Consider the following 24805-nt stretch of genomic DNA (forward strand, 5'->3'; position numbering starts at 1 on the left):
TGGTGCATTGAGAGGGGCTGGGCTCCCCTGGGCCCCGAGCTGGCTGCCTCTGCAGAGATCAGATGGGCCCTGCTGCCAACTCCTGCCCGACCTCTAGGAGCTGTGCCAGCGGATTTGCTGGAATAAACTCCCAGCCACAAACCCTTACATCCATATGGACCTTCTGTGTATTTTTAAATACGAAACAAAATAGTGAATCTTCCTGTTTACTTGCTGCACAAAGTGGAGCATCATCGGATACTGGCTCTTTCCTTTACAGCCAGATGCTGGTGATTTACACAGTGCTTCCAAAATCTCTCTCTTCTAATCCCTCTCTCCCATCAAAACTTTAACCATCTCACTGAAGGTGGGTGAAGTTGGATGCTCTCCTGTGGGAAAAGAGGATGCTGCTGTAGATGGTCCAGAATGTCAGAGGCATCCTGTCAGCAGCCCTTTCCTAAGTGTGCACAAGAAAAACTCCTGTGGTGGAGCACCCAGCTTCTTACTCCTTTGGTTATGGCTTTTAATGTGGCTGAGATGCAATGTCCTCCTACATGGGAAGAGGAGGAATGCAGGAAGGAATGGGGCAGAGGTGGGAGTCATGGATGGTTATTGCCTGCCTGCTCCTGGGGCAGCCCCAGCTGGGTATGAGGGGTGGGTAGAGGGGAGTCCCAGTTCAGTGCAGGCAGCCTGTGGAGAAAAGATCTCAAATATCTCCTGGTTCACCTTTCTGTGGGTGGCCTGCTCCTTCCTTCCTGCATAAGTCCTTGTTGCAGTTCATGTTTAGTGGGAGAGAAAAGAATCTTTGTGGGGAGCCCTGGTTTCAACCCAGGGAGAGCAGGGCCCACCCAAAAATCAGTTTTCCTTCTCTGCACAAGTTTTTCACCTTTGTTTTCCACTGGCTGGGGCAAGGTTGTGCACTTGGGCACTTCAATCAGGACCTCAGTGCTGGGAGCTTTGCTTGAAAGGCAAAGCTTCCTTTGGAAAGCTTGGGTGCTGAAATACGGTGAGTGCACAGGCTGCAGCTCCTCGGAGCGAGGGACCTGCCCTGGGCTGGGCCAGCAGCAGCAGGCTTGGGCTGGAACAGCTGGCAGTCACTGTGGTGAGAGCCACGGCTGGGACATCCCAAGGCTCCAGTGGCTCTGTCTGGGCAGGTGGCAGCTGCTGGCAGGGGGTTTTCCTGGAAAGCTTTCTCCATTTGCTCTGCTTCTGGGGCAGAAGAATCCTGTGTGTGTCCAGACACTGTCTGGCAGGACATTGGTACAGGCTTTTGTCCCTGCCTGTGTTTGTCACCTTGCACTTTGTCACTTTCCTATCAAGTGGGTCCTGACAAAGAAGCACAGAGCTGTTATCACAGAGGGATAAGCAGGAATCAAAAAATCTGGGCCAAACACTGCTTCTTGTCTATTCTGCATCTCCCTGGATGTCTTGGGCCAAATGTTGTCATCTTTATAGAGGGATTACACCTCCAGGGCGACGTTAATCCTTTGCAGCTGTTGTCTAATGTGGGGCAGGCAGTGCTGGAGGCAAGGGAAATATTTATTTTGAGTTTTACCACTGGCCACCGCCCAGGAAAACTGAGTGACGGTCCTGGGGACTTTGGCCACTGTGCATGCAGAGAGAGCTGATGTTCCTGCCCTGCCAGCACCTGCAGGAGAGGGGTGAGAGCTTCCACTGGCAGGCTGCAAAATGGGACCACCCAAACATGATTTATTTGGGTAAGGGAGCAGTTGTGCACCCTGAGAGCTAACCTGGGATGCAGTGGGGAAAGCCTCAGAGCTGCTAGAGGTGAGAGGATGATGGGTGCCAAGTTGCGTGTGAGGGGAGCAGAGGGGCGTGAGCCACACACACACACGAGCCAAGCTCAGTGTGGTTGGTGGGTGCATCCCACCCCCAGCAGGGCTGTGCTGGCACCGACCCCTCCCGGGCAGCACCTGGAGCCTCTGCCCTGCCTGCAGCACAGGCAGCAGGTTCAACCCCTCCTGCGAGCACAGGCAGCAGGTTCAACCCCTCCTGCGAGCACAGGCAGCAGGTTCAACCCCTCCCAGGGCCCCGCGGCCCTTCCCTCCATCCCCAGCATTGTTTCCTCCGACCTTGAGCTGCTTGCTGTATCCCAGCCCCAGTTCTTCCTCTGCACTGAGCCCGGCTTCCTCTGTGTTTTCCGGGTCCTTTCCTCAGCGCTGAACAGGGGATGGTGCCCTGGCTCGCAGAGGAAGAGGAGGATTCTCCTGAGATGGTGCCAGACGGGCAGAGAGCCCCTGCCAGCCCTGCTCTCCCCCTCACACCCACCCCAGCACAGCAAGGCCTGGAGGGCGCTGAGCTCCCAGGGTCTTTCCCAGGTCAGGCTCTCCAACCTATTTTTGGGAAGCAGGGAGCTGCCAGGCAGGAGCGGATCCTGGCGGGGCAGGCTGGTGCCTGCTGGGGCCAGGCTCAGCCGGGCTCACACTCCCCCATGCTCCCACCAGCCCTGTCCTGTATAGCAGGTGCCTGCTGCCCTCCCGGGGTCTCACACCCACGGCTGGCCAGAGGTGAGCTGACCCCACTGTGGGGTGCAGGGGCCTCCAGCAGAGCCTGGGCGCCGCTGACACGCTGGGCTTTGTCTCCAGCAGGTCCCTTACGCTGTCCATGAGCGTTTCCAGATGGCCCTGGGCTCCTGGCACCAGCTCTGCTGCAGCATCCGGGGAAAAGCGGGAGGGGGTGGGAAGTGGTGTCCCAGCTCACCAAGCGTGGTGGCCTGGGCCTCTGCTCCCAGCATCCTTAATTCCCGCTGGGGAATTGTTCCCAGCTCCTGTCCCGCCCTGAATCAGCAAGGAGGTCCCTCCCCTGCCATGGAAGGGATACCTTAAGCAGCTGGCCCTGGGCACCCTTGTCCAGCTCTGCCTTTCCCTGCAAGCCAGGCATCTTTCCAGGTACCAGGCTTTGGGGTCCCAGCCCTGCACCCCGTCGAGCCCTCTGTACCCCCAGGAGAGAAGGGAAACACTGCTGCCGTGGGAAATACATCTGTTGTCGGAAATGCATCTGCTGTGGGAAGTGCATCCAGTGTGGGAAATGCATCTGCCGTGGGAAATGCATCTGCGCTGGCCTCTGGAGCGTCTCTGCAGGGGTGGGGAGAGTGAATCCCAGCCGTGCTTTCCTCCTGCCTCGCCTTTTGGCCAGGTTCATGGCTTTTGGCAGCTCCTGGTGCCTGTCTGGCCCTGGTTCAGCACAGGCTGGAGTGTCAGGCTGCCCCATGGCAGGGCTCCCAGTTCAGCAGAGCTGTGGGTCGTCCCTCAGCTCTGGGGAAGACCCACATGAGCACAAATCTGGGCAAAATGGTCAAAACCGAACTGAAAGAAGTTAAAAGCCAAGGAATGTGACCCAGCAAGGCCTGGCTGATGGAATACAACAGCCCTGAGCCACTTGGAGATCTTTTTCCACCCACTCCCCCCAATTCCTCAGGGGTTTTCTGTTCCTGATTTTGACTTCTCACTTGGCTGCAGCGATGTGCTGAGTCTGAGCCAAAAGTGTTTTCCAGGGAATCAGCTCATGGCTAGAAATCGCTGCCCAGTGTGGGTAGGGATGGAGGCTGGGGCAGGGGGTGTGTGACTCAGGCCACAGGGATCCCCCCAGCACCAGAAAACCAGGCTGAGAGAGCCAGCATCAGTCCTTCCCTTTTACAGTAATTAGTGGCTGACGAGTGGCTGGGCAGCTCAGGGTAATTCAGTGCTGGGAAGTGGTTCTAGCAGTCGGGAACTGAGCCAGCAGCTCTGGCCCTGGGGAGGGGGAAGGATGGGGGAAGCACAAAGTCCTCATCCACGAAGTGGGGGAACCCTCCCATCCACCCTGGCAGGAGGGGATGAGGACAAAGGAGCACCTGGAGCACCAGGGCAAGGGGAGCAGGTCAGGGGTGCACCAAGACAGAGGTGCCCAGGACAAAGAGGCAGGGCACCAGTGCTGGCCCTGGTCCTGCTGCAGAGGAGGCTGGAGGAAGCAAAGATGCTGACTGGAGTCAATTCCCACATGGGGATGCTCCCCCATTCCACAGGGTCATCCCCACAGGGATGGGCCAGGTTCACATAACCCCCTTGCTCAGCACAGCCCAACCAGCCTCCCCACCAGTGCAGCAATGGTGCTAGGCCTCTGCTGCCCACCCCAAGGCTGCACCTGCAGAACAAACCTGGCTCTAGCTGCCACTCCTATGATCATCAGATCACCAGCCTCTGTGGTTTGGTTTTTTTTCCTATTTTTCCCCAGATAAAGCCAGTTTCCTACCCCTGAAGTCTAATCTTTCCCACTCCCATGATTATTTCTCTGATCCCTGCAGCAGTCGTGACTCCTCTTGCCTTCCTCTGCCGAGACAGCAGTGGTGAGACAGGATATGGCCACCCCTTCCCCCCAGGAAACTCAGCAGGGCTGCGTGGGGACAGGGAGCTGAAGCACCCTGTGAAGTGGCTCCAGGAGGGTCCCCAGCTGCTGCCGGCCCCTGCACAGGGAAGGGAGGTGGCTGCCCAGGGCAGAAGAGCAGTGCTGGCTGCGGGAGAACAAGGCAGCCTGTGTTCCCTTGTCACTGCCACGGGAGCTGCTGAAAGGCTGCTCTGTCCACTGGTGGGGGTGGGGGGGCTGCTTTACTGACCCCCCTAAAGTGGCAGCCCCAGGGCAGGGACTGCTGCAGGGACATCACTGGCCATGCTGGCCCCTTCCCTGCATCCCTTAGCGTGGCACCCAGTCCCCTGGGGGTGCCATGCAGGGTGACCCCCCCAGACAAGCCCCGTTACCACAAAATTTGCCCAGTCCCTCCCAGGGCACCCCCGCAGCAGGAAGGACAATGGCACCACAGCTCTCCACACACCCGACCCGTTTAATGGACATACAAGGTGGCTGTGCCCACTGCCCTGCCCACAGGGCCACGTGCCCCAGGGCTTCATCCCACAGCGGCAGCAGCAGGGCCCGGACTGAGCTGAGCCCCAGCAGGGTTGCAGAGGTGGCATCTCCCAACTCACGCTGTCTTTAGGCACCACATCCCTGTATCCCCGTGGTTCAACAGGAAACACAGCCGTGAGCTCAGCCCTCCCTTCCCCACCACTGCAGGTGCCAGAGGCTGAGACCTGCCAGCCCGCAGCACTGCTGAGCAGCCCCCAGCCCACTCGCCACCCGAGCTGCAGCAGGCTCACACAGGAGGAAGGGACCCTGCAGGGACCCATGGCGGATGCAGGCACATGACGGGTGGCAGCCTGGGTCACGGCTAGGGGGACGCACAGGCACTGGGGAGCAGGCAGGGCCTGGATGCCCTCCAGCCCCCCCACAACCATCCCCGGTCCCAGCCCGGCTGCTCTGGAGGGGCTGGGGGGGTTGGGCATCCCCCCTTTTCTGAGGCTGGAGCCATCAAGCAACAATGGGGTAGGGGGGCCGAGGCCGTGGTGAGGGTCAGGGGGAGGGGGTGTCAGGTCCATCTTAGCACCATGGTGGTGGGGGCGGTTGGGGGAGGGAGCCAAGGTCAGACCCACTCCTGCAAGGAGCGCTTGCAGTACAAGAGCATTCGGGGTGCCCCCTTCCTCTGCATCTGGACGATGACGTAGATGAGGCCCAGGATGCAGAGCAGCAGCACCAGCAGCACCAGCACCATGACCACGCTCATGGTGCGTGTGTACTCATCGATCTGCACCACCACGTCCACGTCCCTGCCTGGCTGGCCATCTCCCTCGTTGTAATCCTCATCTTCCTCCTCCTCCTCCTCACCTTCAGTCCCCCCATCTCCATCAGGGTTGAAGGGGGGTCGGTCCACATCGGGCCAGCGGGGATTGGGGTCTGGGACCAGCTCCGTGTGACAGCCCATGAAGTCCCGTAGGATGGATTTGGGATAGCCTGGCTCTGTCTTGAGACGCTCATTGTCGAACTTCCAGTACTTTGTGCCTCTGTAGAAGTAGGTGGAGGCTGGGGGAGAGAAGATGGACACAAGGGGTACGTGGGTGGGCACAGGACACTGCAGAACCTGGGCAGCCCTGCAGAGACTGCAGGTTTTGCTCCATGACTGGTGAAACCCTTCAGAAAGGGATTCACCGCTGACTCCCACACACTCTCCCCAGGTCCATCCCATGTGGCCAGGCTATCAGAGGGATAATCTCACCTCCAAGACCCCCACCACCACCACCACCCACCCCTCTCCTCCTCTACTTACAGGCGTCCGGGCTGAGGAAGGCTCCCTTGGGCGAGGGAGGGATGCCCACCCAGACAGAGATGGGCTTTGGGTACCCAGGGTCCACCGAGCGCGTGTCCTCGTTAAAGCGCCAGTATCTGGGGAGGGAGGTGGGGAATAAATGACGAGCACAGGGGTCCCCACTGCCCAACATTCTCCCCCTGACAGGGGCCAGGAGGCAGCAGAGCAGGGAGAGCCCCACAGACACTCACCTGTCCCCACGGAAGAAGAAGGTGTGTCCCGTGGGTTCCCACCAGACGGCCGTGTCAATGCTGTCGTAGGGGATGCCCTGCCCATAGGTGACCAGGGGCTGTGGGTACCCAGGCTCCAGGTTGGCTTCTCTGAAGAGCCAGTACCGGTCACCTAGAGGGGAAAGAGTTGGAGAAGGGGGATGAGAAGATCCTGCCCAGCTGCTAAGGTGGGGGCACAAATGGATAGGGATAGGGGTAGATGCCTGTGGCCACCCCGACCCCGGGGATCACACAGCAGCTGTGGCTGGGGAGCTGGGTCAGGATGAGATGAAGCCAACAGCTCTCAACAGCTTTGTGGGGCACACTGGGGTCTCGCTTCCACCTCAGCCCTACCATCCAGCTTCCCTGCTCACCTTTAAAGAAGACAAACTTCCCGTCATGCCTCTCATAGGCAGCATCAATGTCCCCAGGGAGGCCCCGCCAGAAGTGGCCGATGGGCATGGGGTAGTTGTCCAGCACCCGGTTGTGCCGGACCCTCCAGAACCACCGGCCCTGGAAAGAAACAGCGTGTTGGCAGAGGATGGGGAGGACACAGGGACACAATCAGACCCACTACATCCCCAGGGAAGGGGCAGGAGGGTCGGGGCAGCTACCTTGAACACAAACATCTCCCCGCGCAGCACCGCCACCGTGTCGAAGTCCCCATCGCAGATGTCAGGGCCATACTGGTCAGGTCGGTCGGGGCTGCCAGGTTTCGGTGGTCGCTCTGGTTTCCCCGGAGGGGGAGGTTTAGGGGGTCTCTGGTCTGGCCTGCCAGGTCTCCGGGGTGTCACGGTGGGCAAAGGCTTGGTGGGCTGAGGGTGCCCATCTGCGGTACCTGGATCAGCCAGGTGAGAGAAGGCATGTGGTGATGCAGACCAGCAGCACCTGTACCTCAGTTTCCCCACACACGTGCCCAGAATCCCACCTCTGGGATGATCCCACAAGCAGCCCCTCACCGTAGAGCTGCTGGATGCCCTTGAGGTCATCCTCAGGCAGCTGGAAGTTCTCCGTGTCCATCCACTGGTAGAAGGGTGCCATGATAGCACTGGGGTTGCTGGAATGCTCCAAGCCCAGCGAGTGCCCCAGCTCGTGCACGGCCACCAGGAAAAGGTTGTTCCCTGCATGGAGAGGCACCATCAGCAAGAGGGGATGGAGAACATGACACATGATCTAGATCCCTGGACCCAGCACCCTGCAACAGGGGTGCTCCAGTGGGGTCAGCCTGCATCACCCGTGGTGGACCTGCTCTCCCTGCCACTCCTGTCCACACCAGCACAACTCCCCTCCACCCCTTCTCCAGCCCAGGCAGCCACCAGGCTCCTCTGGTCACCTTTACCACCTCCTTGGCCCCCAGCTCACCAGACACATCCGCATTCTCCAGCGTCCAGGGCTCATCCAAGTCGAAATGTGTGTCCCCCCCCATGCCGGGGCCAGGAAAATAGGCATGAGCCAAAAATCCCCCAAGGCCATCAAAGGGAGAGCTGTCTCCATGGAATCCAGAGGCAAAGAGCACCATGATGTCAGCCTCCTTCTTCCTCTTCTGCCGGATGTCCTCGTAGGCCACCTCCCGGAAAACCAGCGGCGTGGCTTGCTCCCACACCCGGAAAGCTCGTCGGACAGCCTCGTGGGAGTGGTACCGACCCAGCTTCTCCGTGTAGTTTTGGATGCTGGGGATACAGAATTCACTAGGGAAGGCCTGGAACAGCACTCGTTCCCTGAGGGGATCCATGGCTCTCCATGGGCTGGGGGGAGGGAATCCCTGGCAGTGCTGGGTACCTGAAGGTGAGGTGGCTCTGGCTCCAGCGCCGCCCTGTCAGCGCGTACCGCTTCCGACGCATGTTGGACTTCATCCGTGCTCCAAACTGATCCGGGACCCCACAGCGGGGACGTTTCATCCACCTGCCAGGACACCAGGCCAGGGCTCAGCCCAGCACAGCCAATGTCCCCGAGGGGTTACAGCACCCACAGACAGCAGGGACGCTATCCTGGCTGCAGAGGTGCAGCCCCCAAGGGGGACAGCACCCACTTTTCCAGGTGCCAGCAGAGCCCTGGGGCTGTCAGAGAAAACCACAGAACCCGAGAGCAGAGCAGAGCAAGGGAACAGTGCAGAAACTCACGCCTTGGTCTCCTCGTCCAGGACGCCGGTGACGGTGATGCCATAGAACTTCTGCATCTCCGCGAGCGCGGCGGAGAAGGTCTGAGCCGAGCGCATGGTGGACATCCGGCGGCTGGGCTGCGGCAGGTACCCGTAGAGCCGCAGCCATGCCTGGCCCCGAGAGCCGCGTCAGCCCGGCACGGCAGGACACACGGCGCCCCGACACCCTCTGGATCCCTCCCCTGCCTGACTGCACCCCGCTGTCCCGGCACAGGGGTGATCGGTGCCAGCTGCCAGTGGCAAATGCCACCCCGAGCAGGCAGCGGGGCACAGGGTGCCTGCCCTGCAAGCTGGGGGAGCTGGGGGCTGCTGCCGGATGGCCTGGCTCCAGGGAGCAGGCAGCTGGCAGGGGGCCAGGCTGCCTGGCCCTGTCCTCCTCCTCCAGAGGCGTCCCCTGGGAGCTGCTCAGGGATGGGAAGCCTGGGACCCCCACCCCGGCCCGCACCCACAAAGGGGCTTCTGTCCTGCGGGGCTGCAGCCCCAGGGCAGGGGGCAGGAGGGTGCTGGGGCGCGCCAGGGCTCTTCCTTCCTGCCCCAGCCTCCGCCTCCTCTTGTCTGCTTTAATTGCATTTTATTTTTATCTTTATTATTACTCTTTTGTAACTTTCCCCCCCTCTCTTCGTCTTCATTTATATTTTCCAAATTAGGGGGGTTTTCCTTTTAATCTTTAAAGCTTTTTTTCTAAATTCCTTCCAATTCTTTTTCCTTTTCCAAGTCTTATTGCTCTTCCAAGTCTTTTTCCTTTTCCAAGTCTTTTTCTCCAGGTTTTCCAATCCTTTTCCTATCCCAGCTCTTTTCCTATCACTTTTTCTTTTTTTTTTTTTCCAAAAATGCCTTAACATTTTGCTAAAAACATTAAATCCATCACATTCCTCTACCCCCACACCCGCTCCCCCGGCAGGGTGGTGGAGCAGACCCTTTATCAAAAGCCCTTTCACCCCCTCCCCCGCCGGGCACAAAGCGCTTCCTCCCCACACCCCGCCACCCGCGGGGGCGACCCGCACCGCACCCCGCCGCTCCCCGCCTGCACCTGCCCCGGCGGGCGGCGCGCCGGGCCCGCAGGTGCCGGTGCCGGGGGCGCGGAGCCCGGCCCGTGGCTCACCTCGGCGTTGATCTCCTCGCCCGCCGCCGCCGCCAGCAGCACCAGCAGCACCACGAGCGGCGGGAGGCGCCCGCCCGCCCGCCAGGGGGCGCGGCCCGCTCCTGCCATCCCGCGCCGGGCCGGGCCGGGCCGGGCCGGGCCGAGCGCGGCGGTGTCGGAGCTACGCCGCCCTCATGGCCCGGGGCCGAGCCGCCGCGGGGGGCTGCGCGCGGTGCATGGGAGGCGCTGCCAGGCGCGGCCCGTCGCCTCCCGGCCCGCCTTTTGTGCGTGAGGTCAGGACGGCGGCGCGCGGCACATGGGCGGCCGGCGCGGCGCGGCGGGGCCCGGCTCCGCTCGGCTGCCCTGCCGCGCTCTGCGCGCCGCCGGGAGCACCGGAGCGGCTGGCGGAAGGCGGGCGCGGCGGCGGCGGCGGCGGGGAGCGGTGGGAGCGGGCGGGGCGGGGCCGCGCCGGGGGCGGGGCAGCGGCGGGGCGGGGCCGGCGGAGGCGGGGCCGGCCCCCCGCACGTGTGTGCGCGGCGGGGCCGCGGGCGGAGCCCCCCGCACCCGGCCCCGCTCCCCGCACCGCTTCCCGCACCGCCCCGCTCCGCTCCCCGCCCCGATGTCCCCGCACCCGGCCCCGCCGGCAGCCCCCGCATCCCCGCCTTTGCCCCCACCACCACCGTGCCCTGTCCCGGGGGTCTCTGACACCCGCTGTTACACAACCGAGTGCAGTGCCAGGCCCGGCTGGGGCCGGTGGTTGAGCATTAACCTCGGAGAAACCGGTTTCGCTCAAGTCCCCAGGGGCTAAATATATCTCTTTGTTTGTTTTTCTTTCCCCCAAAAGAAACTTATCTCGCAGGTCCCCATCACGGAAACTAACTGGCTAAAGACTTAACAGATTTTTTTGTTAAGGACTTCAAAAGGCTGCTGGCAGCAGCAACTGGCTGCCATGCTCCCAGGGACACAAATCCCGACTGTGTGGAGATGCTCCCACAGACAAAGCTCCCCTCTGTGCCAGGACAGGCAGCACGGAGCTCACAGGAGCTTACAGAGCACTCACAACACGTGAAGCCTGCATGTCTAAAAGGAAACAGCTGAAATACACCACAGACACAGTTTTAGGACACAAGGAAACAGATTTTTACTGCTCAGAAGTCCTGGACAGACACGGAATAAAAGATTCAGGGCATCACATCAGCATCCTGTTCCAACTACCTGAGAAGTTGCAGCTGACCAGCCACAGGGACAAAAGGATTAAAAAGGAGTTTCTCCCAAGGGACAGTGTCCAGCCTGCAATCCCCTGGATCATCATCCACCTGGGCTGCTGATCACACAGGGAAAAGGTGTAGAGCCTGGGCAGGAGCCGCCACCCCTTGACTCACCTGTGGGCACTGCCCTCCCAGCTCAGGCAAACACTGACACTGTCCATTCCAGGGCTCACCCACACCTGGCAGCAAGCTCTTGTCCTTTGGCAAAAGGATCAGACACTCAAATGTCTCTACAGAGGCAGCAGCAGCGTGAGAGGGACACAGCATGACTCAGGAGCTTGTCTGAGCTGGCTTACAGTAGGAAAACACTCAGGGAAGAGGATCCAGCTCCATGTCCTTCCCTCTTGCTACTCAAAACATGCCCAGAGCCTCCCAACAATCTGGCAGTACTACTTCCCACTGTGTGAGACACTCTCCCTTTAGTAGCAGCTTCCCACGCTACCTTCTTCCTCCTTCCCATAAGGCATCTATGGCTTTTGAAGATTTTTTTTCTTTTTTTAAAAAAATCAGCGAAATTAGCGACCGTGGGATCTCTGGAACCGCCAGTGCTGACTGCAGCACATCCAGCAGCGAGGATGAAATCTGCTACCAGCACACTTTTCTTCAGCCAGCAGCTCGAACTGGAAGTGGCCTGATTGAGGCCACAAGCACCGCAGAGACGCTGAGCAGGCAAGAAGAGCGCAGAGGTGCGTGACAGCCCACGCCACGCAGAGCTGTGCCAGACAACGGTCCTTGCTCCACTGTCAGGCTCTCCCAGGCTCCAGAAGGCACAGCCCCGCCCGCCCCTACCTCAGGGGGAAGGAGAAGTACTTGTTCCCCGACTTGCAGCGGATTTGCTCCCATTGGATACGCAGCAGGAACGCTGACTCCTCAAACCCATCCACAATGTCCTGGAAAATAGAGGCAGGAGTCAGTACCAGGAGGGTGGATCTGCCAGAGGATGGAGTTGGCAGCTCCCTCTCTGAAGCAAGTCACAGACGAAGCCATTTGCAGCTGGAAGTCTCTGACTTCCCTCAGGAGGGTGATTTAACTCGCGTTCCCTCCAAAAGCTTCTCATCTTCAGCCCACAGAAGTTTGTGCTGGTCGGTGAAGAGACTGTCCCACTCTCCACCCCTGGCAGGGAGATGTGGCTGGACTGCAGCTCTGCCCTCCCCCTGCTCTCCACACCAGCCCGTGTGTGTGGGGACACACCTGGAGCTCCCGCAGACACTGCCCTTCCAGCCTGCCAGACAGGTCCCCCACGCACCAGGCCAAGCTGATGTGGAACGACGGGTCCTGAGGGCAAAACAGGGATAAGGATGTGAGGGCTAAAGGAGGCTTTGGTCAGTGCAAGACCTGGCATGATGCTGCTGCCCTGCCTGGGATCACAGAGGCTGGAGGATCCCAAAGCTGGGAGTCCCTTCTGCCAACTCAACAGCTGCATATGGGCAGTGCTGGAGGCAAGAGGAGTCCTGGCTTCCCATCCCAGCCCCTCTGGACAAGTGGGCAAGGCAGCCTGGTTCCCAGTCTCCCTGTGCTCAACTCTGCAGCTCTGTGCTCAACTTCTCCCCACTGTCCTGGAAGAATGTCTCAGTACTGGTCCCAGAGCAGGTACATGGGTCACTTCTGAATAACCCACATGAGCTCCCTGCTTGGCTCTAGAGACAAACTGGGGTCTGGCCCTTCAAAATCCCAAACCTGTTCCCAAAGCTAGTACTGAGCAAAAAGGCTGGAGTAATGCCCAAGAAAGCTGCCCCAAGGCAAAGACACAAGGGTTGTCCTCAGTCCCACAGTGCCCATTCTATCCTAGGACAATTCAGTTTCCATGCACAGCAGGGCAGCCACTGCAACTGGCTCCTGTTTATTTGAGTGAACATCTCACAGGGAACCAGCTGACATGTCCAGACTGGCAGGGGAGCAAGCAGGAAACGCCTCACCTTGTAGAATGTGGGAAGGTCAAATTCCTCCAGAACGCCATCCACCTCCGAGACCAGCTCCAGCAGCTGGAAATGCCCAGCAGAGACCTCCAAGCCAATAAAGGTCCTAAAGAAAGGCAAGGGGAGACAGCAAGCACCCTTTCATACTGCAGAAACCACAGCCCTGAGAATACTTCATTCCTACTGGGAAAGTTCCCTGCTCCCTAACACAAGGAAATCTGAGGAATGCCAGGTTTAAGCATCCAGGGATGCTGACTGTATTCTGAAGAAAAAAAGATGTGGTAGCAGGGAGAAGCAGGACTGGATGATAAACCACGTATCTAGATTTACTAGATTAGCCTACTACCTTTTGGGACATGAATATCAGTTTTCTAGACAAAGGATGCACTGGATGGGAATTTCAGCAGAGTGCTGTGCCCATGCAGGAGCTGCATGAAAAAAGTGGAAGTTGTTGGTGAGGGTTTACAGTGTGAGAGGAAGCTGGGAATGGGAAGTACCAAGCTGGAGGGATGTGACAAAGAAATCAGCACCTCCTCCAGGACTGTTGGGATGACACTTTCTAGAGTCATTCAGAGTCAATCATTTCTTCCTTTCCAAGAGGAAGCAGACAATTCAACCATCACCCAGGTTCCATATCCACTTTTTCCTACCCATGACTACACTGGGCTGCCTTTCCCACCAGATTCAGCAACTTTCTGCAATTTTAATCACTTTTGCTTTGACATTAAAAAAAAACTTAATTGCATTCCATTGGAATCAGGCTTCTGAGCTGATGCCCAGGAGCATTAGCACCATCTCAGCTATTTCTCTGCAGCTCTTGGAAGACCTGCACTACAATTTCACGACTGGCACTGCTGCCAAAAGAGGTGGTCCCACTCTGCTCTCCCCAGGCTGTGCACACGGCTAATGAGACCAAAAGCTTGCAGGGAATCACTGCCAAAGCTAAAAATTTGTACAGATGGCTGGGGAAAGGTGTGAAATGTCTGGAGATGATCTGGAGGTGATCACATACTGTGTTGTCACACAGCCCAGCCGTGGGACAGGCAGGGTGACACTTCCCATCCACCCAGCACCTTGCTCAGACTTCTCCTGGGGCAGGCAGGCTGCTCCACTCTGCACTCACCTGGTTTTGTTCTGGTTGGTGTAAACCTTCACTTGGTCAGCCACGCAGAAGAACCTGAAATAAGAAAGATCCTATTTCAGCTGCAGGGAAAAAAAATAAAAAAGGAGAAGATGAGGAAGGGCCAGGATTGTTACCAAGCCATGGAAAGATACAGGCAAATATATGCTGCAATCAGACCAAACTGGTGCAATCAGAACATTTTGGGGTCCAAATTAATTAATTCCCCTCCCGTTTCCAGCCCTCCAAAGCCGGGACAGTGACAGAAGCCCTGAAGCAGCTGATGCTCAGCCAGGGCCTGAGCCAGATGTAAGCAACAAAACCATCCATGGTTTAGAGATGGCACAGCTCTAGCCTGATCCTGGAAAGCCAAAACCAGGCAACAGATCCTGAGGCACTGAGGAAAAATCCCCAGGGCTTTAATGTTCCCAGCACCAGCTGCCAGGGACACCTTAGGGCGTGGATGCTGGCAAAGCACGGATGCCGAGGGCAGAGCAGGGGTGTGAGGAGCGCTCTCCCGGGGCTCTGCCAAACCCACCTGTGGAAGGCGGCCAGGCGCTGCCTGAGCGAGCGAACGAAGGGCTCGATCCAGTGGTAGCGCAGCACCACGCACTGCGAGAGGCTCAGGTGGAACTCCTCCATGGCAGCCAGCGACGGCACGTAGGCGCGGGCGCGGGACACCAGCAGCTCCAGCAGCTCCAGGAACTCCTCCTGGGCACCGTCTGCGGGGCAGCGCCGTCAGAGGAGCCGGGACCGGCGGGACGCGGGGAGCAGCGGCTGAGTTCCGTCCCGCCGTCCTCCCGGTCCCATCGCGGTCCCGGTCCCATCCCGGTACCTACAGGGCAGGTAGACGTGCGTGGCCCAGTTGCCCCGCTCGTGGGGGAAGCCGCGCACGCGGCCGCCGTGCCGGGAGCTGTCATCGCTCACGGCCTCCTCCGGGTCCGGGTCTCCCGGCAGCCCGGCGGGCACGGGCAGGCGGGGGCGGCCGGCGCTGCGGGACCGGAGCGGGGTGAGAATGATGAAGAGGAGGAGGAAGGCCGCGCGCTCCCGCCGCCTCCCGCGCGCTCCCGCCGCCCCGCCGCACCCACCTGGTCCCGGGGGGCCCCTGCGCGCCGCCGCCCCGGCTCCCCCCTTGCTGCTCCGGCTCCTGCTCCTCCTCGGAGCTGCTGTAGCCCACCAGCGCGGCGCTCATGGCCGCGGCTCCCGCCGCCACGGCCGCTCCCCGCCGCCGGCGGCCGCGCAGTTCCCGGCGCGGCCCGGCAGGGGGCAGCACCCGCCGCGCCCGCCCCGCCTCCTCCGCCGCCGCCGCGGCCGCCCCGGCCCGGCCCGCTCCGCTCGCTCCGCCGCGCTCCCGCCCGCCGCTCGCTCCCGTCCCTCCCTCCCCGCCTCCCTCCCGGCTCCCGCCTCCACGCCAGCGCGGGGCTCGGTCGCAGCGCGCAGGCCGCGGCCCTGCCGCCGGCGAGGCCTCTTCCCGCCGCAGGTGATCGGCCCGAGCGCCGCCGCCGCCCTTTGTGTGCGCCTCGCCGGGGCGGGGGCGGCCGCGGGCGGGCGGCGACCCCCTACACCCGACCCCGCCGCGGGGCCTCCCGGAGCGGCGGCGGTGAAGGCCTCGGGGCGCCGTCCCCGCGCTGCCAGCGGGGCCGCCCGATGGGGAGCGGCGAGCGGCGGGCCGGGCCTGGCCGCGGGCTGCGGCGGCGGCGGCTGCTGGTGGCCTGCGAGCTCCCCGGCCGCCCCCGCGCCCCGCGGCCCTGAGGCGGCCCGGGCCCGGCGGGAGCAGCCGGGCTATGCCGAGCAGGCCGCCTCGCCAGTTTGAAAGTACCTCTGCGCTCCCGACCGCGCTCCCTAAATGGTTGTCGCTTTCCACCTCCCACGGAGGGATGAGTTAGGCTGGAGCTGGCGCCGACGCGGGTCCCCGCGCAGAGCCCTCGGTAAGCCAAGGTTGGTATCGCTCTCCCTCAGTCTTCCCTCCCCGTTAGGCCGGGGTGCGTCGCCGGTGGGTTCATCCCGCCCCGGTTCGGTGTGTGCGGGGGAAGGTGGCGCCCGGGCTGGGCTGAAGTTTGGTGTCCCGCCGAGCTCGGGTGCAGGTACCGGCACTGCGAGCCCTCGCTTCGCCAAGGTGAGCTCTGTGGGAGAAGGAGAGCATCCTGCGTGCCGGCAGGGCTGCGAGGGAGCCTCTGGGGGCTTTACTGCCCCACACTGTGCTGGAGCACAAAATAATGAAGTGTCCCCACAGCCAGAGGTGGGTCCAGGGCTACCTGAGCTGTGGGGCTCAACCCAGTCTCAGTTGAGTGCCGGTGGAGGTGGGGATGCTGGGGAGTGGGGTTCTCTTGCTCTTTATTGCATAGTTTTAAACATAAAAAATATTCTTGTGGTATACCAAGGATTTCCTTATCCTGGAGGGAGGTGATTTGACACAGACGTGAGGGTGCTTTTTTTGGGGCTGGGGGCTCAAGGCCCAGGAATGTTGCTGGCTGCTGCTCACCAGGGCTTGCACCTTTTTCTCTCTTGAGGTGTGTTCACACTGTTGCTGTGTGATGCTCGCTGGTGGTCTTATTCTTCTTTAAGTTGGTGCCAGGTTTTATTGGGCATCTCTAGAAAGGCTGGAACTTTTCAGTGAGCACAAGCCTGATGATGCTCTGTAGCAAGGCCAGGCTGCAGCTCTGGCGTAGGTTGGTTGGCTTCAGTGTACTTTTATTATGTGGTTTGATAGAATGTTCAGCTAAGCCACTGCTTTAACTCTTCTTTTATCTTCACAGCGTGATCCCTGTGGGTTCTGTCTGAGGATAGGATAACACTGAGGGCAAATATTCTCCCGAGCTCCCTGGCTCTTCCAGTCTACAAGCATTGCCCAGAGAGGGGGAAATGCTTTGCATGCATCCCTTGGGTAATGGGCTCAATATCCAGGCTGCAGGAGGAGCAGAACTGTTTCACAGAGCTGTTTCAGCTGGGGTGGGATCGTGTTAGGATCTGCATTGACATGTGTAAAATCTAACCCAGTAGCTTCTTGATTGCACGGTGTTTGATGCATAGCCTGTGCAGACCGATGTTCTGGGCCAGTGCCACAGCAGTGCTGGAGATCCAGTGACCCACTCAAGGCTGAGCTGAGCGGGCCCTGGGCAGTTGTGCTGCCTCTCGTGAGAGCACAACACCCAAACGTGTGCCTGGCTGTGTCTGAGCAGAGCTCAGCCCTTTCCAAGCTGAGAACTCCCTGTCCCAGGCTCTTTGCACAGCAGCAAGAGGGGCTCTGGTTCCAGGCTGGCTTCCTGGTAGCTTTGCAGGGATGCAGGAGAGTTTTCAAAGACAGCCATGGGGGAAGGTTGATAGAGAATTGCCCATGTTTCTTCTAAGACCTGACTTGAGCTGTCTTCTTTCTTGCAGAGAGAGCTGCTCCCTGGGTTGTATCCCGTGCCCTTCACAAGTGTGAGCACATCGCAGCCAGCACCCCCAGAAGGGCCTCCTCTCGTCTTCAAGGCATTTGCCTCTGCCTCCCGTTCCTTTGTCCAAAAGACGGAAAAGCCAGACCAAATCAGTCCATAAAGAACGTGTGCTGGTCTAAGGAGGAGGCTCTGGAGTCTCTTCACCTCTTTTCTTCCCAGGATCCTGGCTGTGGGCTGGATTTTCTGGTCTCAGCTTGAGGGGATCATTTACAGGGAATCAGGATCTCAGAAGTTTTTGGTCTTGATTTTACTTGAACCCTTTCATCCGGGAAGCTGAAGCTATCACTGCTAAAATCACATTTTTTACCCCAAGCATGTCAGAAAGCTGGCAGCAGCAACAGCAGCAACCACAGCAGCCGCCGCCACCGCAGCAGCACCACGCTGGGGCAGCCGCCCTCCCAGAGCACTCCATCCCTCCCAGCATTGCTGACAACCCCCTGGGCTGTGCCGTGTACGGCATCCTGCTCCAGCCGGACCCCGGACTGCAGCACCACCAGCACGCCCCCATCCAGGCTGGAGAGCCATCCCACAAGTGCGGCGTGTGTGGCCATGACCTCGCCCACCTCTCCAACCCCCATGAGCACCAGTGCTTGCCAAGCCATGACCGCTCTTTCCAGTGTACCCAGTGCCTGAAGATCTTCCACCAGGCCACCGACCTCCTCGAACACCAGTGCATCCAGGTGGAGCAGAAGCCCTTTGTGTGCGGGGTTTGCAAGAAGGGTTTCTCCCTCCTGACCTCGCTGGCGCAGCACCACAATGTCCACAACAGCAACGCCATGAAGTGCTCTATCTGTGAGAAGACCTACAAGACTACCGAGGTAGAGCATTCACAGCCTCTGGACCCCTCGGAGAAGCCCTACAGCTGCTCCATCTGTCAGAAAACCTTCAAGCACCTCTCAGAGCTGTCCCGGCACGAGCGCATCCACACGGGTGAGAAGCCGTACAAGTGCACGCTGTGCGACAAGAGCTTCAGCCAGTCCTCCCACCTGGTGCACCACAAACGGACGCACAGCTCGGAGCGGCCCTACAAGTGCACGGTGTGCGAGAAGACCTTCAAGCACCGCTTCCACCTGGTGCGCCACATGTACGCGCACTCGGGGGAGCACCTCTTCAAGTGCAACGTCTGCGAGCTGCACTTCAAGGAATCCTCGGAGTTGCTGCAGCACCCCTGCACGCCCAGCGGGGAGCGGCCCTTCCGCTGCGGGGAGTGCCAGAAGGCCTTCAAGCGTCCCTCGGACCTGCGGCAGCACGAGCGCACGCACAGCGAGGAGCGGCCCTTCAAGTGCGACCTGTGCCAGATGAGCTTCAAGCAGCAGTACGCGCTCATGCGCCACCGCCGCACGCACAAGGCCGAGGAGCGCTTCAAGTGCAACCTCTGCGAGAAGGGCTTCGTGCAGCCCTCGCACCTGGTGTACCACCAGCACGTGCACGGCATAGAGAACCTCTTCAAGTGCAACGTGTGCCAGAAAGGCTTCAACCAGTCCTCGGAACTGCTGCGGCACAAGTGCGTGCAGAACGCCGAGCGGCCCTTCAAGTGCACGGTGTGCAACAAGTCCTACAAGCGGGCCTCGGCTCTGCAGAAGCACCAGCTGGCCCACTGCGCCGAGAAGCCGCTCAAGTGCACGCTCTGTGAGAGACGTTTCTTCTCCTCCTCGGAGTTCGTGCAGCACCGCTGCGACCCGGCCCGCGAGAAGCCCCTCAAGTGCCCCGACTGTGAAAAGCGGTTCAAGTACGCGTCGGACCTGCAGCGCCACCGGCGCGTGCACACGGGCGAGAAGCCCTACAAGTGCTCCTCCTGCGAGAAGGCCTTCAAGCAGCGCGAGCACCTCAACAAGCACCACAGCGTGCACGCCCGGGAGCAGCAGTACAAGTGCATGTGGTGCGGGGAGCGGTTCCTGGACTTGGGCCTGCTGCAGGAGCACAGCGTCCAGCACACGGCCGAGGGTGCCTACCAGGTGGCTGCCTGCTTGCCATGAGCCTCCTGCCCCATGGTGGCTTTCAGCTTGCATGGGACGCTCCCGAGCCTGAGCCTTCCCTTTCCTCTCCTCGGTTGTTGGCAACCTCCAGGGAGTGTGGGGGAAAGGGGGGGTACGGTGTGTGGGCAGGTAAACTTTCCTCTGGCCTCAGACATGCCACCTGTATCGAAGTAGCGACAGACGACGTGGACATCTCAAAGGGGTGGAAAGGAAAGGAGGGAGGTGGAGAGAGGAAACTATGCCTGTAGATGCCTGGTGTTCCCTGGACTGTCGTTTGTGCTGTACCTGCAGTTGCAGTCCTGGGAGCTCAGCTGTCTGTTGCAGGCACCAGCTCTTTGCGTGCAGCCTTTTTCCCCTGCCCTGCCTGGCAGGGTTGGTGGGGAGGATTGGGTGACTCTCCTTCTGGAGAGGGCTTAGGAGCAAGGCAGAGCCAGCCCTCCCTTCTCCCAGGGTGTGCTGCTTGGGGTCTCCCAGCTTGGTCCAGGCTCAGTTGAGGGCATTATTTCAGATGGTTATTGTTGATTGACTGCCTCAGCCTCCCCTGCTCTCCCTCCTTCTAGAGTGTTGAAAGGGAAAAGCCATGGGGCTTCACAGCTCCAAAAAGCACTTTGGCGTTGCTGCTTTTGCAGTGGCTGGCTGTCACACTCTGCAGGGGTTCTGAGTGAGCCTGCCTGCCCCCTGTCCCTGCCAGCTGCACAGGGAAGTGCTGTGCTGCCACCAGAAAGCATGGCAAGGAGCACTGGGACAGTCTGCCAGGGAGAAGGCCATGGATTCTCCCCATCTGGAGACATTCAGAACCCACCTAGAGATATTTCTGTGTAACCTGCTTTAGGTGACCCTAACTTAGCAGGGGGGTTGGACTAGATAATCTCCAAAGGTCCTTCCAGCCCTAACAGTTCCATGATTCTGTTACAGCATTCATACCCTGCTCCCAACCAAAAGCCTGCCATTCAAGAGCTGCTTCCCAAGGGACTTAGCCTCCTCCTGCCTTGCCTCCAGCCCCTTGAGCACCCCTTGGCTGACAGTGGTACCTCCAGCAGGGTCAGGCAATGGGCTGTCACAGCTCCAACACTAAGGGGTGAGATGAACACTACAATAACCTACAACTGCAGAGGTGTTGCCATGGCCAGCAGTAACCCACAGCATGTGCCAGGGGCTTGGTGTCTGATTTGCTGGAGGAACCAGAGTGAGCCAGGAGAGTCCTTTATGGCCTGCAGGCTCAGCTCCATGGGGAGGGCAAAGTTAGCAGTGGGTAAAGAGAAGTCTATTTTTTCCCCTCTTGCAGGAGTCCTGTTTTACCCCTTTGCCCTTTCTTTACCTCGTCTGTATTCTTCAGGTTTTGCACACTTCTTGTAAACATCACTTAAAAATAAATCTCCCCTAGGTTGATGCAGCCTCAGGTGTTTTCCTCTGCAGGAATTTGCTGGCTTCTCATGTCCAAGAGATCCATTACATGTCAGTTAGATGCCTTGGAGATTGAAGATGTGCCTACTAGATGGTTCCCCTGCCTTCCCCCTCCATCTTTGGAGACAATAAGTATCCATCTGTGGAGATGTTCAGTCCCTGTCTGGATGTGGTCCTGGACAACCTGCTGTAGCTGACCCTGTGCAAGCAAGGAGTAGGACCTGATGGTCTTCAGAGGTCCCTGCCAGCCTCAGCTCGTCTGTGGTGTTGGCTGGTGCTCTTGTGAGGTTTTGAGCAGCAGCCAGGGTGTTATCCATGTGCTGCACGGGAGATTGGGACAAGGTTAATGGCTGTTGTCCATGGCAAGTGTAGACATTAACCTTGCAGAGGGTTGGACTGGGCCTGCATCTCATTTGGGGAACACCTGTCTGAAAGGTGGAGAAAGGCTTTAGTTTTCCATTTCCAGCACGGTGAGGGGAACAGGGTGTATTTTCAGGGGCTGGGACAGGGCAGTGACAGGGCAGACCCTGGGGCTGAGTCTTTTTCATGTGCAACTTTAAGGTGATTAAAACAGACTGTGTTCTCTGCTGCCCAAGGAGGAGGGACCCATGGTGGTTATCTTACTTTGTGCTGCCTCAAAGATGTAGAACTTCCTACCAAGTTTTCCATCTGTGTTTCTTTTTCCTCTTTTTTTGTTTTACCTTTTTTTTTAAAGCAGTTTGTTAAAATTCATTAAAATACTGTATAGTTTAACTTGATGTCATACTGAATCTTTAAAAAAAAAGATGTGGTAACTTGAATTTTTAAAGAGCTCTTTAGTTCTAGGTAACTGGTTTTTGCTGTTTAATATGTAGTAAGTTCAGTGTATGCTTTACTGTAGGAGTAAAAGAGAGTCCAAACAAAGGAAGGCTAATCCTGTCTTTACAGAAGGGCTTGGTGGTGATGGAGGCTCAAATGTGGGACCAGATGAGGACTGTGGCACCCATCTGAACCCATGCTCTGTTCCTGCCTTGGGCTGTGGTTCCTCTGCCCTTGCCCAGCACAGCTGCCAGGGGTTCAGTGGTCACTGGCAGCCAGGATCAGTGCCCAGGGCTCAGAGCTTGCAGAGGCTTATCTTTGCTAGGAGCAGGGTGTGAGATAGGGTCAGCTGCAGCCTCCATCGGCTGTTGTGGCTTTGCTGTTTCTTTCTGAAGCAGCAGAGGAGGGTTTGGAGAAATTATCAGCTGGCTGTGCCCTGCTCTCTTCCCTCCCCAGGAGCCTGGGGGAGCTGCCTGGCACTTGGAGCAGAGGAGGGTGGTGGTGAGCCCCAGGCACAGCTCCACGCTATGCAGAGCCATGGGGCTGCCAGATCCTGTCCCCTTGGTACAGCTGCACACAGGGACCTTGCGGGTTGTTTCTCTTCTGCTGAGCAGCTGGGAAAGCCCTGGATATCCCAGTGAGGAGCTATGGCTCTGCCTAGGATGTGGCAATAGCCAAGCAGTGCCCTGGGCAGAGACTCATCAGGGCTGTGTGCATGAGACACCCCCTGCCAGGGAGAGAGGGGAGCTTGGCAGGGATGAGCCCAGGTCCAGGTCATCAGCTGGTGAATAGATGCCTCCAGGTTCAAAAACACCATGGTGCAGGATTAGAACATCATTTTTAAGGCTGGCTGTGAGTCCATGGTGACTCAGTCTCTTGTTGCATTTGCTGCCCTGCAGCAGCCCAAATCCCATAGAAGCCCATGGAGAACGTGCAGCTGGAGCTTGTGGGGAGAGGACCTGTGTGGGGTGGGCACTCAGTGGCCACAGAGAGCTTTGGGTGTATTTTTATAGGAGCATTTTCTAGTTGGAAGCAGCAGTGTTGCCTACAGGGGTGGGGGCAGCAGGTCCATCTCCATTGCTGTGCCTTTAGGTGGTGTTTTGTCCCGTGAGGGGAGGAAGGGGAAGTAGCAGGAGGCACAGGAGTGTCAGGAGCACTGAGCTGCTGTGGGGGGAGGCAGGGCTGGCCTGGCAGTTGATGTGCCTGGGGCATCACACTGCAGGGCTCTGCTGACTGCTGCTGTTTCCTTTTCAAACCAAAGAGCAGCTGGGGCCAAAGCCCTGTGGGGAGTAAACCATGTCTCTGCTCTGTACCTGCTCTGTACCTGTTGCACTTCACTTCTGGTATTTATTTCAAGCAACTTTCGGGCTCCTGCTTCTGCTTGGCCTCTTGCATTCCTCACTGCCCTGCAGCACCTCTAAGAGTTGCTGTGCTGGAGCTGGTGTGCCACCAGCCCCGTGGCAAGTGCTCGACACAGCTCCAGACCTGGTTGCAGCCCACCTGAGGATGCTGAGGGGCTGGGTAGCAGGGGGTTCCTCCCAAAGGGTGCTTCTCCTTGGCAGGCAGTCTGAGCATAGGATGCTGCTGAGGAGGTGGAGAGGAGGGTTAGGTTGGGCAGAGCTTGTGTGGGTGTTCTGCAGGTCCTAAGTCCTGCTCTCTAGGGCTGCTGTTCCTCTGGCTTCCTGGGTCCAGGAAAAGGTAATCTGTAACCTGGGCTTTTGCTGATGTTCACTTCCCCTGATCCTACCTACAGGATGCCTTTAGCTGTCTCAGCCCCTTCCTTTCCACAGCTTATACTTTTAGAAGTATAAGCTGTGGAAAGGAAGCTTATTTTCTTTGTTCAGTTCTTTATTTGTAAGCAGTGGTTTGTTTTTCATTCCTTCTTCCATACTGATTGTGAAGTCTCTTCCTTCCTTCCCACCTCCCTCTGCTCTCCCCAGCCCCAAATTCCTTTCCCAGGCTGAGGCTGGATCCTGGTGGTACCAAACCACTGCTGGTGAGATCAGGTGTTTAGGACCTGAGTCTTGCTGGAATCCAGTGGGTGCTTCTGGTCCTTTCCCACAGCAGGCCATCCATTTCACTGGGCAGGGGCAATGCCAGAGCAGAGCTGTAGGGAATGGGGACTGGGGTGGGAGCTGCCATTTCCATCTCCAAAGCTGGGGATTAAGTCAGTGAAGGACTGTCAGACATTCCTGGGGAGATGTCATGGCACTGAGGTGGGCTCAGGCAGTGCAGTTGGTTCCCCTGGGAGTGCTGGGAGCAGCTGTGTGCATCAGGCAGGCAGCTGAGCTGAGTTAGCTGTGGCAGGGACACCCCTGGGACCACGGGGATGCTCAGGTGGCCATGCCAGCTCCCCAGTGAGCAGATGCCATCTCTGCAGTCTGGGTGGGAAGATGTTCATGCTCTGGTCTTGGGGCCCATGTGCTTGACTGGGGGAAAAAGGGGAAAGCATCCTCTGACAGAGTTTTGGGACCATCTCTGGGCACTCAAGCCTGCCCTTACAGGGAGAAGAGGAGGGAGGACAGCCCTTTCTGCACTTCCCTTGGGTATTTACCATCAAGTCCAGGCTGCAGCTAAAGTCTGACCATTAAAAAATAGGCAAAACCCTCTTGTTATACTTCAGAGTTTCTTTCTCCACTGGGTGGCGAGTTCACCTGTGGGAAGGTTCCTGTGCATGCAGGTGAAATGCTAAGATTCATAAGGGCAGGCCAGTGAGGTTTGGGGCTGGCAGCTCCCCCCAGGCCCGGGTGAGCACCCTGCTTCTCCCCAGCTGCCCGGCTTCCTCCACAGCAGCTCCTGGCAGCTGCCTCTGGCACTTTCTGGATGTGAAGATGCTGCTCTCACAGCGTGCCTGGGATGCTCCGTGGGGAGAGCAGGACCACAGGTGGGAGCTGGGCCGTGGGCTTGTTTCTGAGTGCCTCCAAGCCGTGGATCTGAGGGACTTCATGGTCAGTGAGATTCTTGGGCGCCTCCCAACCTGTGGTCACGACTCCGGTAGAGTTCCTGGGGCTGTTGGAGGTCACAGCCAAGGTTGCTGAGGTTTGTGTGGCTTGCAGTGCCTTTAACACTGCTCTCCATGTGTTTCTAAGATGATACTCCATGTATGTGTGTATATATATTGTAATAACACATCCCGCTCTTCTGTGTGAGTGTCAAATGGTTTTGCTTTACTAATAAATTTATAGTTATTTATACCTTCCTGTGGGTGTGTAAGGTTTCTGGAGCGGAGGCCATGTGCCAAGCACTGCCTCCTCATCTGTCTTTGT

General features: G+C 58.8%; 3 protein-coding genes across 4 annotated transcripts; 1 reads left to right on the forward strand and 2 right to left on the reverse strand.

Moving 5' to 3' along the window:
- Nucleotides 1-4798: 4798 nt before the first annotated feature.
- Nucleotides 4799-10061, reverse strand: MMP15 (matrix metallopeptidase 15). The gene is made up of 10 exons (XM_064386736.1): nt 9642-10061; nt 8502-8650; nt 8161-8283; nt 7744-8051; nt 7341-7502; nt 6996-7219; nt 6756-6894; nt 6364-6514; nt 6134-6249; nt 4799-5889 (listed from the first exon to the last, which is right to left on the reverse strand). The coding sequence occupies exons 1-10, from the start codon at nt 9747-9749 to the stop codon at nt 5453-5455; spliced, it is 1917 nt and encodes a 638-aa protein (XP_064242806.1). The 5' UTR covers nt 9750-10061; the 3' UTR covers nt 4799-5452.
- A 681-nt stretch (nt 10062-10742) lies between these two features.
- USB1 (U6 snRNA biogenesis phosphodiesterase 1) lies at nt 10743-15203 on the reverse strand. The gene is made up of 7 exons (XM_064387174.1): nt 15013-15203; nt 14764-14915; nt 14463-14646; nt 13928-13981; nt 12805-12910; nt 12080-12163; nt 10743-11778 (listed from the first exon to the last, which is right to left on the reverse strand). Exons 1-7 carry the CDS (start codon nt 15114-15116, stop codon nt 11674-11676), a joined length of 789 nt encoding a protein of 262 aa, XP_064243244.1. The 5' UTR covers nt 15117-15203; the 3' UTR covers nt 10743-11673.
- An 84-nt stretch (nt 15204-15287) lies between these two features.
- ZNF319 (zinc finger protein 319) lies at nt 15288-24733 on the forward strand. 2 transcript variants are annotated; one of them, XM_064387172.1, is made up of 2 exons: nt 15288-15862; nt 17303-24733. In XM_064387172.1, the coding sequence occupies exon 2, from the start codon at nt 17676-17678 to the stop codon at nt 19335-19337; it is 1662 nt and encodes a 553-aa protein (XP_064243242.1). In that variant the 5' UTR covers nt 15288-15862; nt 17303-17675; the 3' UTR covers nt 19338-24733. The 2 variants fall into 2 exon arrangements, with proteins under 2 accessions (XP_064243242.1, XP_064243243.1); XM_064387173.1 differs by having other exon boundaries at nt 15288-15852.
- The last annotated feature ends 72 nt before the right edge of the window (nt 24734-24805 follow it).

The sequence above is a fragment of the Passer domesticus genome, chromosome 12 (assembly GCF_036417665.1).
Source record: "Passer domesticus isolate bPasDom1 chromosome 12, bPasDom1.hap1, whole genome shotgun sequence".
NCBI lineage: Eukaryota > Metazoa > Chordata > Aves > Passeriformes > Passeridae > Passer > Passer domesticus.